The 10817-nt window shown below is 56.9% G+C and overlaps 2 protein-coding genes across 12 annotated transcripts; one reads left to right on the top strand and one right to left on the bottom strand.

Moving 5' to 3' along the window:
* Nucleotides 1-800: 800 nt before the first annotated feature.
* YPEL4 (yippee like 4) lies at nucleotides 801-7703 on the bottom strand. Of its 11 annotated transcripts, none has more exons than XM_090032114.1 (8): nucleotides 6341-6479; nucleotides 5979-6216; nucleotides 5713-5756; nucleotides 5488-5592; nucleotides 2364-2472; nucleotides 2010-2075; nucleotides 1448-1546; nucleotides 801-985 (listed from the first exon to the last, which is right to left on the bottom strand). In XM_090032114.1, the coding sequence occupies exons 4-8, from the start codon at nucleotides 5547-5549 to the stop codon at nucleotides 830-832; spliced, it is 492 nt and encodes a 163-aa protein (XP_089888240.1). In that variant the 5' UTR covers nucleotides 5550-5592; nucleotides 5713-5756; nucleotides 5979-6216; nucleotides 6341-6479; the 3' UTR covers nucleotides 801-829. The 11 variants fall into 11 exon arrangements, 9 of the variants coding, with proteins under 9 accessions (XP_089888240.1, XP_089888242.1, XP_089888241.1 ...); XM_090032116.1 differs by having other exon boundaries at nucleotides 5979-6113; nucleotides 6341-6478; XM_090032115.1 differs by having other exon boundaries at nucleotides 5979-6227; nucleotides 6341-6476.
* Nucleotides 7694-10487, top strand: CLP1 (cleavage factor polyribonucleotide kinase subunit 1). Its single transcript, XM_090032109.1, has 3 exons — nucleotides 7694-7824; nucleotides 8170-8793; nucleotides 9392-10487. Exons 2-3 carry the CDS (start codon nucleotides 8188-8190, stop codon nucleotides 10061-10063), a joined length of 1278 nt encoding a protein of 425 aa, XP_089888235.1. The 5' UTR covers nucleotides 7694-7824; nucleotides 8170-8187; the 3' UTR covers nucleotides 10064-10487.
* The last annotated feature ends 330 nt before the right edge of the window (nucleotides 10488-10817 follow it).

Genomic DNA, 10817 nt, shown 5'->3' with positions numbered 1-10817 from the left:
TGGCACAACCCCATTTTGTCCTGCGCCCCACCCCACAAAACCTCCTGCTCCTACCCACAGCCTCCCTGTGTGTAAGGGAGAGCTGTGGCAGAGCCCACCCCTGCCAGGCCCCCGTCCAAGGCTCTTTTAACATTGTATTACTGTATGAGCCACTGCCAAGCAATGCAATGTAAAAAGGGCATTGGGTAGGTGGTACCAGCCCTGCCCACCCAACACTTCCACAACTCCAGGGGTGGGAAGGAGGCAGGGGGACAACCCCATCCAGTATGGGGGTGGAAGAAATGCTGATGCCAGTGAGTGTGGTTTTCCTCACCAGGGTATCACCCCATGCCAGTAGGGTGCTCATCTCTGTGCCAGCTGTAGTTCTCTTTGGCCTGGTCCTGTGTCCTTTAGTGCAAGGGCTCAATGCTGCTTGTAGCCCCATCTCCCACACACCCTCTCTACTCCTCACCCCGACAGGATGCAAAGCTAAGGTGGGTGAAGCTGCCACATGGGAAGGACCCTGCTGAGCCATGGCAAGCCCAGTGCCATCCAGCTGGGAGTAGCTGTAGCTGACCCCCTGGTGCCCTCCAGTTGGGGTGGAGAAGAACACTGTGGATCCATTTTTCCTTGGGATAGAGCACCCCCAGTGGCCAACTACACACAGAATTAAGGCAGCCAGGACTGCTAAAGGTGGTAAGTGTTGGGGCAGCAGAGGTAAGGGGGAAAAAGTGGAGCCTAAAGGGAAGGACATATGAACAGGAGTTGTGTGGGGGATGGGGAAGGCCTCTACCTCTCCCCCTCCCCCTAACTACAAAGACAGTGTTTTATAAAAAAATGCCTTTATTGATCATACAAAAACCTCGTGCGCTGGTGATGGAGCTACGGCATTGCCCCTGCCCACCTCTCCCCAGCAGGGCATCAGTGGGCAAGGTGGGAGGAGGCGGTCCCTAAGATCAACAGGACATGGTAACCCACAGAGCAGACAGGGTAGTGCATGTAGCGCCTGGGGAGGGGAGACACAGATGTGGGAAGAGTGGAATGGATGACACAGGGGATGGGAAGGGGGGGGGGGGGGGGGCCGCAGCCCTGATCTTTGTGAGTATCCCTGTTTTCTACTACCCTGAACCTGCAGGCTGGGAAGACCAGCCCTGGCCTTCATGATGTGCCCCTGCTCCCTCCCCCATATGCCAGGGGGACCAGCCCTGACCTTTGTAACATGCACCTGCTCCCTTTCCCCCCTCCCATCCCCATACCATGGGGACCAGCCCTGACCCTCACCACCAACCCCCATGCTTCATTCCACACCAAGCCCCTTCCATGGGACTGTGGGTCAGCCTCTTACCTCCTGTACCAGGACTGAGGCCTGTTCAGGGCCTCACACCATTGCTACTAGTGCCCAGCCTCAACTTTTTTGCCCCAGGCCAGAAGGGGACAGGGACAGTACCGATCCTCTTGGTCTCCTTACCCACAGTCCCATGAGCAGGCCTGAGCAACTGTTTCTTCTTGTCATCATCCACCTGAGCCCTGTGCCAGGGCAGACCATCCTTGTGCTTTCTCCACTCTCCTGCACCACAGAGCAGCCCCTGGTTAGCAGTGTGGGACATACCCCACAGCTGGAAGGGGACTTGGACCCCATGCCCACATACAGAGTCAAGGGATGCCTCTGCCAGGTTCTGTGCTCCTTGGTGGGATCTGCACCTCAAGGTGCTTAGCAGGTGTTGCTGTCTGCAGGCTCTGAGCCCACTGGATTGCCACCTCAGGGCCAGCCTTCCAGTCTGTGCCCAGCTCTGGTGCCTGGGGGGGAAAGGAATTCCCTGTGGGCTAGTCATGTTTGGCAAGCTCTCCCAGCTAGGGTGGATAGGTTGAGGATCCTGTGCCCCCCACTCCCTAAGGGCAATGCTTGTGCAGAGGGCAGGATCGCGAGGGTGTCGTGCTGGGATGGGTGGTGTGGCAGCGTGTATGGACAGGGCATGCTGCTGAGGGCATGGCTGCAGCCCACCCCCTCACTCCCAGCCATTGTCCTTCACCATGTGTGACATCTCGATGATGTACTTTCCCTCCTTGTACTTCTGGCTGGTCTCGAAGGCTTGTTCCTGGTGGAAGAGAAAGGGAAGAGCAAGCAGTTCAACTCCTCTCAGCTGTGTCACTCTACCCATAGACCCTGCCCAGCAAGAGGAGATGTAATGCCAGAGGGGTCAGAGCCTGCAGTGCCCAGCCTTGTTTCCTCCACAGGGAGTGCTTTGGCACCAGAAAGGGGGCAGAGCCCACAGTGCCCAGACCCACCCTCCCCAGCAGGGAACACTGAGACACAAGAGGGATGCTGCCCTGGGCCCCAGAGGTAGTGTAGGATGCAGGGCGCAGCCGGCTGGCTCAGTACTCACATATTTCCACCCCAAGGTGGTCTTGCAGTTCTCACAGAAAATGTCAGCCACAGAGTGGAGCCCGGTGAGCAAGAGGCGCTGTTCTGCTGGCCCACAGCCCACGTTAACCCTGGGCCAGAAGAGAGGAGCAGCATGGGACAGGGTCATGCCAGGCCCCTGCACCCCCCAAGAGCCCAGTCCTGCTTGGGGGAAGGGTAAGCAGTAGTGTCAGTGAGAGGGACAGCTGGGGCAGCAGCCTCAGGCATCATCTCTGTAGGGGGGCACAAAAAATAGGCAGGCACCATTGCAGTAGCAGCTGAACATACTATCACAATCCATATTGTGGCAGCTTGGTGGTGCTCCATGTGTCACAGCTGCCCCAGATGCAAAGCTTCCCTGCTATGCCTCTGGGGGTATCTATGGGAGGCCAGGAGTCAGCCTCCACATTCTGTCTAGTGGAAGGGGAATCCTGAGATTTACCCTCAGATCACAGCATGCAGGCCCAGACTCCTTGGCTTTGGCTGAAGCCTAGCCCTTACCCCACTGCTGCTGGATGATAGACATGCAGACAGCACTATAGCTTGCTTTTAATAGCCTAAGTCTGCCCCATCCAGAACCGCATCTCCTTGCCCCATGCCCCCAACCACCATGAGTTGGATTTCAAAAAGATCAAGGGACTGGCTCATGCTCAGAAGAAATGCTTTTAAAAATTAATCGTTGTCAGGGCCTTTTTAGCAGCTTACTGATGCAGGCGGCCACCTTGTCCAGCTTTTATCCCCGACCACAAAGGCTAGAAATGTACTTAGCAATAAATACATGTGAAGTGAGGTTCTTAGAATCCCCTGACTCCTGCAGCTGGGGCTTGAAGGAAAAATACTAAATAGCTGTGAGGCTGGCTATGCTAGAGTGCGACATAAGGGATCTGAAGGTGTACCATGGCTCATAGCCTCCCCCAAACCTCCCTGGCAGGGTTGAGGCATCCAGCTACCTTGGAGCTGTGGCAGGTTCAGTTTGAGCCCTGCCAGAGTCTTTTCTTGGCTAAGGCAGGAGCCTAGTCTGACCAGCTAGTGGGAGAGAGGAATACTACAGCCTTTCCTCTTCCTCGTGCACTACTCCTGGCCGATAGGCAAACGCGATTAAAGCCAGCCCTGGCCCAACAGGCATGGTGCCTCAGAGAGCATGAGGGCTTAGTATGGACAACCAGAACAAGCATGAACCAGGGGAGCGTACCTAGTGGCAGGAGAAAGTGACTCCAACCACCTATTCTGGCTTGGTGCTGCCACACAGTTGATTTTAGTGGCCATGTGGGCTCTGCATCACCGCTAGAAGGTGGGTTATGATGCACAGTAAGAATGTAGCCCTATAAAGACAGCACAGGGCAGAGCCTGACTGGGAGCTGGCTGTGATCTGAACTAGTGATGCATCACTTTTTGGCCCCATGAGCCATTCTGGCTTGCGGCCCCTTTGTGAGCTGGATTGGGCCTCGGGGGTCCAGTACTGCTTCCTCACACGCCTTGCGGGCCAGGATTGGTTTCTGGGGGTGTTGCACTACCCCCTCAAAGCAAAGTTGTGTCCCAGGGGCATGGTACTCCCCCCTCCCAGCCCTCTATATTGGAACTGTCCCCTTGGCTGCATAGCTGCCCCCTGCCTGGCCCTGCATGCTGGGATTGGGCACCGGATCCAGCACACAGGGTTTGGGGCTTTCCATGGGTCTGGATATTTGGGAGCAAAAGAGTGGTGCCATCACTCTCCTGCTGCTAAATTTCTGGACCTGTGGAGAGTCCCACAGGCCAGATGTCATGGTCCTGAGGGCCATATCTGGCCTGCAGGCCAGAGGTTAAAACACTCCTGATCTGGACAACCAAGGCAAGAAGAGGTGTAGGTCACCCTTGCCAATGCAAGGCTTAGCAAGTCATGCTTATAACAGATCTCAGTGTCCTTTTGAACCTAATTCCCATGACAAAACACCATGTCCTGCTGCCTCAAGTGCTGTCCCCACAAGCAGCATCCCTTTTGGGTGAGGGAACCACCCTCTAACAAGACAAAGTTACTGTGGGAATTGCTCTTGAACCAGCCACCAAAGATGGAGCATTCCCTCCCGCCTGCAGCCAGTGGGCCAAATCCTCCCAACCCTGACCTCTATGAAAGTCCTTCGACAGGCTTTGATGCAAGCAAACAGACAACCAGCACTGACAGTGCCTGGCTCTACTACAGAGGAGGCACCATGCCAACCATGGCCCTACCACCACCCAGTCCTACTGGCAAGGTCTGCCTGGTGCTTGTCTCTCTATCCTGTGGCATTTTTTACTTCTTTTGATCATGTAGTTTGACTTCATCCAGTCCACAAAACTCCCTGCCTTGCTCCTGGCTGGAGCCGATCAGGAATTGATTTCTATAAATGCCTAATGCCAGTTGTAAAGAATCTACCTTGCCCCTTGGCTGCCTAGAATCATGGCTAATTTCTCTCACTGCTAAGCCTTGGGCCTCACTTCTCACCTGCACATGTCCACCTAACCTGTGCTGCCACTGAGTCTATGAGATTGTATGGCCTGTGCCTCTGGAGCCTACTGCACTTAAGCCCCTTGACCCTCATGGTGGCTCTACTCTGATCCTCTCCCATTCACTAATCCCTGTCCTGAATGGCAGAGGCCAAAGCCAAGCCACGTGTTTCAACACTGGGGTCAATACAGAGGAAACAATCTCTGTAGACAACATGCACCCCCAGAGTGGAGTGGTTCCACCCATCAGCCCAAGGAGGGAGAAAGGGGCTATTTCCCTTGCAAAAATCAGGAATGGCCATAATCTCTGTGAAAGTCCTTCAGAGGTGGCTCTTTATGACTTTGTCCTCTAGTCAGGATCTGCTTGGAAGGGACCAGTCCAAAAACCGTGAGGAAACATCCAGCCAGTGCATGTGAGATGCCCCCAGGGACCCCAACACAAGGTCTAGCTGCTCTCTATTAGGGGACCGCAACCAGGGCATGAGGGTAGGAGTGCTCCAGGAGTCCTGATGAGATGCAGAGGGTGAGAGATAGACAGCGTGTGTGTACATACATCATCATGACAACAGTAGCCATGCTACCCTGGGGCTCTCCACCAAGGTGACCCCATCCCAATAAGAAAGGGGACTTCCTGCCTTAGAACTTACCCTCCAGGGGTGGCAATGACCAGAGGCGTTTTGCTCAGGTATAGCGCCTGGCAGTGCCACATTCTGGTCCCCGCCTGGGGAATTCTGGGTGTAACCAGTAACTAGCTGTAAGGAAAATGAGCCTTGATTTACTGCCTGCTTTCTTCTGCCTGCCTGAGACTCCATGCCCACACCCCTGCCTCCTGCCATGAGCCCAAAAGGAACGGTGGATCACAGGACACTCACACAGAATTGAACAGGTAGGCACGCCCATGGCTCCCCTGGAAGGACTGTGGAAACAAAGACAGCAGTTATACCCCGCCCTCACATAAGTGACCCTGCCTTCCCCTCTACCTGCAAGCACTACTATGGGAAAGCTCACAGCATTTTGGGTACTGGCATTGGCACAATATTGCTGTAGTGAAGGTCCCAATGCCACGGGTGCTGGAGTGAAAGAGGCATAGATTGGGTAGGGCACTGCTATGAGGAAACTCACAGCTTTGAGATCTCACCTGGGAACTGCGGAGGAGAAGATCAAAGTGCCAAGGGTACTGGCAGGGTGCTGCTGCAGGGAAGTTCACAGTGTTGGGGTCCTGCCTGGCCACTGAATGGGCAGTGCTGGCAACTCACAAGATCCTGGCTGGGCACTGGTGTGGAAAAGGTCACAGCACTGGAGACACTGCTGTAGGGAAGCTCATAAACTTTGGGTCTTCAGCTGGGCACTCTCAGGGGAGCACTAGCAGGGCACGGCTGTGGGGAAACTGTCAGTTTTGCAGTCTCGGCTGGGTGCTCCTATGCAGAAGCTCCCAGCATTAAGGAAGGGCCCCTTGGCGGGTGGCAGGGGGCCCCTGGCCAGTGGGAGCCGGGGGCATACCTTTGAGATGAGCTCATCATGCTTGGCCAGGTGTGCCCGGCAGTGGATGCAGCTGTAGGTGCGGTGGCACCGGGGCAGGTAGCTGCGGAAGGTCTTGGCGGGCAGGCAGGCGGCAGGTGGCACTGGCTCACAGCTGGGCATGACGGGCTGAAGAGCCACGCCCTGGCGGGGCGGGGGGGCGGGTGCTGTGCAGCCCCCACACAGACGGTCGCAGGTGAAGCAGCGAAGCAGGTTGGCTAGAGCCGTGATTCACGGAGAGCGGAGTTTGGGGGGGCTGAGCAGCCAGGGCCCCCCCAAGATGAGAACCAGGCTGAAAGGGGGGTCACCTGCAAAGAGAGAAGGGCATGAGATAAGCAGCGGCTGCACCTGCCTATCCCTGTCCTCCCCTCCCGCTGTCCGGCCAGCCGGGGGAAAGAGCACGTCTGCCAGGCTGCAGGGACAGAGCGGGGCTGGGCCTGCACAGGCCGCTCTGGTGGGAGCGTTTTCCCTCGGCAGGGCCCCCGCCACCCCTCGGCCACACGGCGAGGCCCCGCCGCAGGCAGCTCCCCCAGGCCGGAGGCCGCAACGGGCCCCGGGAAGGGGACGGGGAGTCCCGGCCCTGCCCCTCACCTTCCGAGCGGGTCCCGGGACCCGGGGCAGCGGCCGTGCCAGGGGGCGGCGGGCTGGGCGGGCCGGGCTCGGGGCTCGCGTGCCGGGGGCTGTGCCGCGTGCGGTCTGGGTCCGGGTGTCGTGCAGCCGCATCACAACACTGCGAGTCACGCGCCCCGCCCACGTCAGCGGCCCGAGGTGGGGCGGGGCCAGCGGCAGCCGCCCCGCCCCACCCGCTCCTCACCCCCGCGGGTGTCCCCGGCCGGGCCCCACCGCCGCCGGGGGGGGCTGCGCTGCGCCAGGCCGGGCCCAGGGAGCGGGAGGGCGCCAGGCTGCCCCGGGGCTGGGCATTGCCCTCTTCGAAGAGGCTTCGGCCCGGCTAAGGGACGCACCCAGGGCCGCGCGGGCGGCCGTGGCAGGGCAGGGCAGGGCAGGGTAGGGTAGGGTAGGGCAGGGCGCGGAGGGGCCTGTTCCTTCTCCTTCCCGACGGGCACCAACAGGTCGGGCAGGCTGGAAACCCCCCGCGAGGATCACACCCCGGCCCCAGAGAGCCGGCGCACGGAGCTGGGGCTGCAGTGGCTCGGCCCCACCCCCGCTTCCCGGCCCGACGGCTCCGCTGGGTCACCAAGGAACTACACTTCCCAGCAGCACTTACGCATAGTCGTCTTCCCGCAGCCATTTCCGACACCGTGGAACTACATCTCCCAGGAGGCCTCACGCGCCTTTCTCCCTTGGCTTCTGCGTGGTTCCTTCACGTAAGGACTAGAGCCCCCAGCAGGCACCGCGGCCTCCCGCAGCTCCCTGCCGAGGTCGACTCCTGCTCCTGCACTTCCGGCGTCAGGCCCGGAAGTGTGCTTGCATCCCGTTCTTTCCGCTTTATCTGGCGGGAGCAGCAGGTGGGTAGTTTTCCGCGGGGCGGCATTTGACCCCTGTCGCGCCCTGTCCCCTTTCGCTGTTTCCGTTGCCCCGTTGTCATGGTAACGTTGCATCCGTCCAACTCGCGCTCGCGGGCCCGGGAGGTGGGTCGCCTGCCCGGGCCCTGAGCGGCCTCATCGTGCCGCGTCTCCACCTCCCACCCCCCCGCCGGTCCTGCCATAGTCGCGGTGCTGCCGCGCGGCCTGACCTGGCAGACACGGGCCGAAAAGGGAGTGGCTGGTTCCAAATAGGTCTTCGGAGCCGTGGAGAGCCTCGGCCCCAGGTCCTCCTTCCCCTGGTGTGGCATCTCTGTGTCTCTGTGACAGGCCCGCAAGGGGGAAGCGATGGCAGAGGAAACTGGGGATGAGAAAAAACAGGTGGCCAAATTTGAGCTGGAGCGGGAGACAGAGCTCCGCTTCGAGGTGGAGGCCTCCCAGACTGTCCAGCTAGAGCTGCTGACGGGCATGGCAGAGATCTTCGGCACGGAGCTGACTCGGAACAAGAAGTTCACCTTTGACGCTGGCGCCAAGGTGGCAGTGTTCACCTGGCATGGTTGTACGGTGCAGCTGAGCGGCCGTACAGAAGTGGCTTACATCTCTAAGGACACCCCGATGCTGCTGTACCTCAACACCCACACGGCCCTGGAACAAATGCGCCGGCAGGCGGAGCGTGAGGATGAGCGGGGGCCCCGGGTAATGGTAGTGGGCCCTACAGATGTGGGCAAGTCAACTGTGTGCCGGTTACTGCTGAACTACGCTGTGCGGCTGGGACGCCGACCCACTTTCGTGGAGCTGGACGTGGGCCAAGGCTCAGTCTCTATTCCTGGCACCATGGGTGCACTGTATATTGAGCGGCCTGCAGATGTGGAGGAGGGCTTCTCCCTTCAGGCCCCCCTGGTCTATCACTTTGGATCCACCACGCCTGGCACCAACATCAAACTGTATAACAAGGTGAGCAGAAGCAGACTGGTAGTGGAGAGAATCTAAAGGTTCTTCCTGCCTTCCTCTCAAGTTCTGTAGAACCAAAAAGGCATTTTATCCCTGGAGCATCTGGTTCTGAGACTGGGGGAGACTACCTATGGAATGGTATACGTTGCGGGTGGGGTGGTTATTTGTGCTCAAATACTTGTCCTACTTTTTCCACAGACAAAGGCATTTTGGAAGGGATGTTTCAACAGGTTGCATACAAGTGACACCAGGAGATGGTTGAGGCATCTTCGGCCTTTTCTGTCTAATATGAGGACCATTTTAATTAGCACTAGCAAAAACATTTCAGATTGTTCAGTCTACCCACTAGACTGTTCAGTCTACGCATTAGACAAGTAGGCGTTTCCTTGTCCTTGTCAGGTATGCTTGAGGAGCTATTTATACGTGGCCACAATTTCTTCCTGTGGTGGCTGCCAACAAAGGATATGAACCCAACCCTGAGAAAGGAAGGACAGAGTGGGAAGGATTGTTTCAGAGATCTACTTCTCTGCCTTCATAGGTCCAGATATCCACCCCCCTCCCTTGAAGGATTCCAGCTCTTGATGCCTCTTTCTCTTCCCAGATCACATCTCGCCTGGCCGATGTCTTTAACCAGCGCTGCGAGGTCAACCGCCGGGCTTCAGTCAGTGGCTGCATCATCAACACGTGCGGCTGGGTGAAGGGCTCTGGGTACCAGGCACTGGTACATGCGGCCTCTGCCTTTGAGGTGGATGTGGTGGTAGTGCTGGACCAGGAGCGTCTCTACAATGAACTGAAGAGGGACCTTCCTCACTTTGTGCGCACAGTGCTGCTTCCCAAGTCAGGTGGTGTGGTAGAACGCTCCAAGGACTTCCGGCGGGAATGCCGGGATGACCGTATCCGGGAGTACTTCTATGGCTTCCGGGGCTGCTTCTATCCTCATGCCTTTGATGTCAAGTTCTCTGATGTCAAGATATACAAGGTGGGTGCACCCACCATCCCTGACTCGTGCCTGCCCCTCGGCATGTCACAGGAGGACAATCAACTCAAGCTGGTCCCAGTGACTCCGGGCCGTGATATGGTACACCATCTACTGAGTGTAAGCACAGCTGATAGCCCCGATGAAAACATCTCTGAGACTAGTGTGGCTGGCTTCATCGTGGTCACTGGTGTGGACTTGGAGCGCCAGGTCTTCACAGTTCTCTCGCCAGCACCACGCCCCCTGCCCAAAAACTTCCTGCTCATTATGGACATCCGCTTCATGGACCTCAAATAGGGGCTGCACTGGTGGAGAAAAGTAAACTTCCCCAGTTTGTCTCCTTCATGGATACAATGACTAGGGACTAGAAGGGGAGGGGATACAGTCTTCTGCGCAAGCTAAATCAGACTGAACCAGGATGGGAAAAGTGAGATGCTGCCTTCCAGATTGAACTATGGGGAGAAACCAGAGAAGGTGGGATGAGAAGGTTCAGGGAATGATTCATAGGTAGATGTGGTTTGGAAAATGTATGGTTCAATGCAATTGTAAATAAGGTCACTGGTTGTTTACATCCTTCTCGAAGTTTCCTCCCTTTCCTAAAATCTCAGGCCTCTTGCACCTTTTATACAGCAGCAGGTTGTTTAGTGACCTGTAGGAGAGGACCTGCATTGTCTTTTATATGTTTTTGTAATTTTAATAAATGTTCTGGTCTTTTGCTGTTTGATAATGTATGAATTTTATCCAACCTCTTTCAGCTCAAGTGACAGAGAGGGGGGAATTTCTAGGGCATGTATGATGGGGCCTCTTGGCTTTGGAGTGAGGAATTTCCAGGCAATAGACACACACACACACTGAGGCCCTTCAGCAGTGTTGATTGTAACTCCAAATGCCAGTAAATTCACTTCCTCCTGTCCTCTTGAGATGACTGAAAATTAAACATGGCTTACCCACGCAGCTAAGAGCCATTATGCTATCTTGCATTCATACAGCTAGCTCCCTTTTCTTTTAGTCCCCTTCCTAAAGTTAGCTTGCCAGAATACCTACAACACAT

The sequence above is a fragment of the Crocodylus siamensis genome, chromosome 2 (assembly GCF_052110815.1).
Source record: "Crocodylus siamensis isolate JL-2025a chromosome 2, ASM5211081v1, whole genome shotgun sequence".
In the NCBI taxonomy this organism is placed as follows: domain Eukaryota; kingdom Metazoa; phylum Chordata; order Crocodylia; family Crocodylidae; genus Crocodylus; species Crocodylus siamensis.
This window is presented reverse-complemented; position numbering and strand designations above follow the sequence as displayed.